At 38.2% G+C, this 6,000-nt stretch overlaps 1 protein-coding gene across 1 annotated transcript in view; it reads left to right on the forward strand.

Annotated features, from left to right (window-relative positions):
• LHPP (phospholysine phosphohistidine inorganic pyrophosphate phosphatase) overlaps positions 1 to 5,712 on the forward strand; it is a 297,450-nt gene extending 291,738 nt beyond the window's left edge. Inside the window, exon 7 of the mRNA XM_078644023.1 lies at positions 4,068 to 5,712. Within this exon, the coding sequence (XP_078500149.1) occupies positions 4,068 to 4,164 (97 nt within the window). The 3' untranslated portion in view covers positions 4,165 to 5,712. The remainder of the gene's footprint in view (positions 1 to 4,067) is intronic.
• The last annotated feature ends 288 nt before the right edge of the window (positions 5,713 to 6,000 follow it).

Genomic DNA, 6,000 nt, shown 5'->3' on the forward strand with positions numbered 1-6,000 from the left:
ACTGGAGTTTGTGTTAAATCAATTCTCTATACACTTTTCTCAGGAGTTATAGAACCAGACTCCGCTCCTGTTGGAAATTTATACGGGAGACTCTGATTAAAAGTCAAAAATGGCGGTGTACGTTTAATTTCTGACAAGTGGGTAAACCTTTTCTTTTACTTCTTGTAAACTCTGATTTAAAGGAATAGTTAGAGATGGCTCTTTTATCTTCTGGTTTTCAAACACTGGGATTACAGGACATATTGTTACTGGAACAGTTACAGCTTATATATTTTTGGTAAGCTCCTGTATCTTTTCAGTTAATTCATTTGTTGAACGTATATATTCAGAAGTACTCTGTTGTGCTTCAACTTGTTGTTCTACTCTATTTCCAATTCTCCCCAATCCATTCTCTTGTTTATGCGTCCCAGTATATCTAGTTCCGATTATTGGAACATCCAAATCATATCTCATTTCTACTCTCTCCGGGAGATCTCTGAAGTTTGAAAATCATTTTGGAGTTTCTGCTAGTCTATCCTCTAACTGTGGAGCACTTGGAGTTGTACCCATAGAATATGCTTGGTATGGCGGTGGTCTCCTATTTAGGATCTCCTCCAACACTGCATCCTCGGACCCACAATCCTCATAACTCCTTTTTCCTGTTTCTACGTTATTCCTTTTTTCTGTACATTTTCGCCCTTTTTCCTCATCTACCAATCTAACCGGATACATTCCATCACACGTTAGCATTTCTCCACCTTCACATTCTAGTCTCATGCGTTTCTCTCCAAAATCCACAACCTCTATTTCTTGGTCCTATGTAATCTCCAAACCTTTCTTGCTTTAAATCATGCATTTCATCTTCCCACTCAGCTAAAGCTTCAAATTTTGTTGGTCTGGGTCTTGGTTCAAGCTTCATCATCTTGTCTCTCAAGTTTCTTAACCCCGCAAGACTGAAAGATCCTTCTTCAGGGAAAGGTAATGCACCATCATTTGTTGTATACCTTGCCCAATTTTCTAACCATATACATGAATGGTAGCCATATTTTGTCATCCTGTATGATGCAGGCGTTTTCAGCGGAGGAATTACTTTTCCCTCTCTAGTTTCAATTATTTTATCCTTTTTGAACGCATTTTTCAATTTTTGAAACCATGAAGATTTCTCTTTCTCTCTTCCGTAATAAAATTCCATTTTGTTATTAATCTCCTGTCTTTTCAAAAGATCGCTCACTCTTCCGTAAACTGTTTCGTAACACCAGCCTATCGTAGCGCGGTTCACACTATCGCACCAATTAGAACAAGATATGTTTAATTAGTGCTCAACCAATTATTTTGCTGCTTTCGCTGATACACCAATCAGCCCTTATTCTGTCTTGGTCACGCGGACCAATCCCAGCGCGATACCTTTGACGTCAGCCCTGCTTCAACTTCTGCAGCTTCGACTGACCCCTCCTTTAAAAAATGTAACGGCACACTGTATTTACACTTTTATTCAGCAAAATCAGTTAGTAACTACATAAAACAACTCCATTGGTCTGTTTCGCTAAAACCAAAAGGATAGCTCTTCAATCACACAAGAATTCTGTATTTCCAGTAGACCGCGCTTACCTCTTCCCTACCACAGAATTTTTACTTTTGCCGATAAAGTAGCACTTCGATCTACCTTACCATTCTCTCTTTATTAGGTTAAACTTTATTACTCTCTCGAGGTAGAGTTTTAAGACAGAGTACGTGATGATCCTTGTACTCAGACCCAAGATTTCACAGGTCGCCCTCGGTATACATTCACCACTTTTACACGTAAATGTCCCTAAACTTGTAACATACGACAATGTCACCACTTTGAAACAGACTATGTGATGTGTGAATTCACTTGCCACACTTCCTTGGCCTGCAGACAGAGTGACCAGCTTCCAACACTTTCCGGAAGCCTTTTCCAGATAACGTAATACGAACTCAACAGATGTTAGTCCAAAAGTTCTGTACATCAAAATTCTATATATTCTACTCTACACATCATATATCCTAGTCAACCTATAGCAACCTATGCTCTGCTCCCAAGTATTACTGGTGCAGAGGCTCCAAATATTCTTCATAAACCATCACCTTAACCCACGGAGCTATTCACTATTTTCTCACAAATGGGCCCGTAACTTTTACCATTCATTCATTCACACATCTATTCTGCTCCGAGGATTCAGTGAAGACTAAAAAGAGAGCCGAGTTGCTATAGCGGAGTGCCTAAACTTAAAATGTATACATTATTTACACCTGCAGTTTTTAATTCTAATACCATGGTTTTTCTGAAAGAAAGATTTAAATACCCCACTATTCATTTTCGATGGATCAGCTAGTAAAAGTTAACTAAAGGACAACAAGACCTGCTTAATTCTCCATTTATTTAATTTTTATTTAGAGATTAAATCTCCTAGCATTATCTCTACGTTGTATTTGAAATAATAATTCAGTTATATATCAATAATCCTGAAAGAAAAGTTAAATTCAAAAACATTCATTTATTAGCATGACAGTTTAGGAAAATAAGTTGAAGATATATTACCCAAATGTAGAGACGCAGACATCAGCATAAAAACAAAATAGTTCCCAAAGAAACACCTCTCTATCTCTCTCGATGTTCCCTTCTCATTGGATTTCGCACCTATTCAAAAGTTAAAGTTCAGAAAAATTTCAAAGTCCCTGCACCATAAGGAAAATTGCACAGACTGATAGCATCTTGGGGTGCAAAGATTAGGTCGAAAAGCAAGCTCTCTTCAAAGTCCCAAATGTCCTCTTTTATACCCTTTTTCACTAACTTATCTTTCTAAATTCGTAACTCTTATGTCCTAGAATGTCCTTGATTGGTCAATTTAGAGTTCGATGAGCATCACCTCATCGCTTTATTATTCCATTCATGCAAAGTCATCATTATGACTAGAAAAATAGTGGTGCTATTGTTCAAATTTTACTTCCTTCGAAGTGTCCTTTAAATTGTTATTCGGTGTCCCATTCCCACAAGTTAACTTGCTAACTTCAACAAACTTTGCATGTACTCCATGTAGCGGGGCACGCTGTCCTTGACCCATACTGCTCAGGCACAGGCAGCTCGCGCTTCCAGTTGGGGCATGCGTACTTAGACCGCCACCTCAGAATCACAGTCCGCTTCCATTTTGGTTTGGTCACACAGGTCTCAATTTAGGAACTATTACAGAAAGAAACAAACATAAATAAACGTAAATTTACGAAAATAAGCCTTTCTGTTTACCTCCCCCTTCTAATAATCTCCCAGTTAGTGATCTCCTAGCTTTAAGCAACACATATGCGTGAATTTACTTCCCAATCTTCATAATTTATGCCACAAATAAACAGACAAAAAGCACTTTCATGCAATTTTCAATTAGATTACGACAAATGTGTACCCTTTATGACACAATATACGACAAATTAGTCAATTATGCTTGGCAATTTCATCAAATTAATATCCCCCGTGTATTTGTGTGTGTGCATTCTATTCTATGTTGGTTAATTTCAAAACCACAAGTTTACAAAAATGTTTGTTTTCACCTTGCTCCATCAGCACTTAGTCTATCCATTAAGGGTCCTAAAATGTTCACAACAAAGATCATAGTACATATTTGGAAGCATATCACTGAGACAGGGTATGAGACAGAGTCACGATTTTTATTATTTGATGTCTGTTGTGCATGCTGCTTGGTCTGTAATCAACCAAGTGGAAAAGTGATGAGAGGCATAAAGGACAGGAAAGCAGTGCAGCATGAAGGAAGCAATGCAACTGGTGGGGCCAGTAGCCTAGTCAGTGTCCTCGGAGTACTGGTTGAGATATATTTAAAATGTTGCATTTCTTCCATAACTGATCCAGTAAACCTGATTACAGCTTTTGTATCATCTATGTGGATTTAAATAATGCCTGCCAAGTTGGCATAGCAGGTGAAACAGGAGCTTTAGGGCACACTTTATACAATGTATCCTAGATTGAACTGGTTGATTTTATGGAGTATACTGTGATGTCATTAATAATAATCTGTGGAGTTAACCCCAAATTGTTAACTGTGTTCATTTTGTCTTTTCAGACCCTCTGATGAGCATCACCCTGAGGTGACAGCAGATGGTTATGTGAATAATCTGGCGGAAGCTGTGGATGTCATTCTTCAGCAGATAAACCAGTGAGAATCTGGCCAAACCAAACGAATCAGATCTGCATTTGAGAAGTCTTTTAACAACATTGAATGCAAAGAAATTCTAATAATTCTGAATTTGAACTCTCTAAGCCTCAACAGATTCATTTAAGGAACATACAATTTTTATGGTGCACCACCGACAGAACCGACCTGTGGTACACGGCAGCACATAAAAAGCTAAACATTCTTACAGAACATCCATAAATCAATACACCTCTGAGAGAAAAAACACACAACGCACGGTCCAGCACAGCTTTCCTTAAATAAACCAACCCATGGCACAGCAAATTACTCACACAAACAACGATTCATCCATCACCTCATGAACTGTTGAAGAACCAGACCTTGAACCATTGCACAAAAACGATCCTTTACCCTTGTAGAACCAAGCATGGGCAGAGCTCCTCTGTAATAGAACTGACTCTAAACCTATCGTATTTCTTACAGCATTAGTCTTCCAACAAGCACACCTCTTCCAGAACAAACCCTGGTTTCAGTACACATCTAACAGAACTCTCCTTTCACCTATTATGCATCTTATGCAACCAACCCTCTACCACGCACACATCTTAGAGACCAACCCTTGTTCCAGCTCATATCTAACAGAGGCTGCCTTTCCCTCATCGTACCTCTTTCAGAGTACCTTTTTCACCACCAACTCAAGTTCCCAGGATACATAAAAAAACAAATTTTCATACAGAAGTAACCTATGGTCAGAAAAATCACATACACCTACAACACCTCGTATATAAATCTGTCACCCTGCAGACCTCTTTCAGAAGCAGCCTTAAACCAGTACTTATCTTAGATAAACAGACCCCAACCTGGGTACCTCTTGATGAAATAACCCTCACCAGGTAGGTCTTAAAGAACTAACATTTTGGCAAGCACACCTTCTTAAGAAACAACTAGAGTACCTCACCCAGAAGCAACTCCTCGTCCTGTGCACCTCTGAGAGTTAGCCCCTGGCCTTATACATCTCTAACAAATTGGCCCATCACCCATTATACATCTTTAAAAAAACGAACTCATTGTCCAGCACTCTCCTTTCAGAACCAAGACTTGGTTTATATGCATCTTATAGACATCTTACAGAACCATATGTTGACCTAGAACACCTCATTCATAGTGAATACCTCATTCAAAAGTGAATACCTGACCTAGCTTAGAGAATACATTATAGACACTTATTACAATGTATTTTTTACAGAACCAATCTACCATCCAGAGAACCTAGTAACACAATTAACCCTCAGTAAGGGACACCTTACAGAACTGATGTAGTGGTGCCTCTGTTTCAGATTTAAAAGAAATATTATTTAACTGTATTACTCAATGATCATTTATCTTTTAGGGTCTGCCCACAACTGGCACATAGATCAATGTGAAAACAAGAAATACGTGTTATTTGCTAACCAAGCCTCTGTTCATAGCAGAAAAAGGTTTCATCAATCTGACAATATCTCACATCTTAGAATTCATTCAGCAAAAAGTAATTGGATTTGTAGTCAATAAATACTTGAATTTTAAAAAAGCACTCAATGTGTCATAAGCTATCAAATGAGGAGTACTGGGTGGTAATTTGATACAGTCTGTGAAGGAACATAGAACACGTATTTAATAAAGTGTTTGAGGTAATTAGGATGTGAATGCAGGAAAATGTGAATAATAAGGTGAATGAATGTTGTGCACTGTGCAGAAGACAGTGGTTGTACATGTATTACCATGTCTGAAGACAGTAGGAAATGGGTTTTGTAAAATGAATGTACATAGCATAGTCTGTGGATTACGTAGTGTGTCAGAAGCATATAATTTGTATTTGCTG

The sequence above is a fragment of the Lissotriton helveticus genome, chromosome 5_1, assembly GCF_964261635.1.
Source record: "Lissotriton helveticus chromosome 5_1, aLisHel1.1, whole genome shotgun sequence".
NCBI lineage: Eukaryota > Metazoa > Chordata > Amphibia > Caudata > Salamandridae > Lissotriton > Lissotriton helveticus.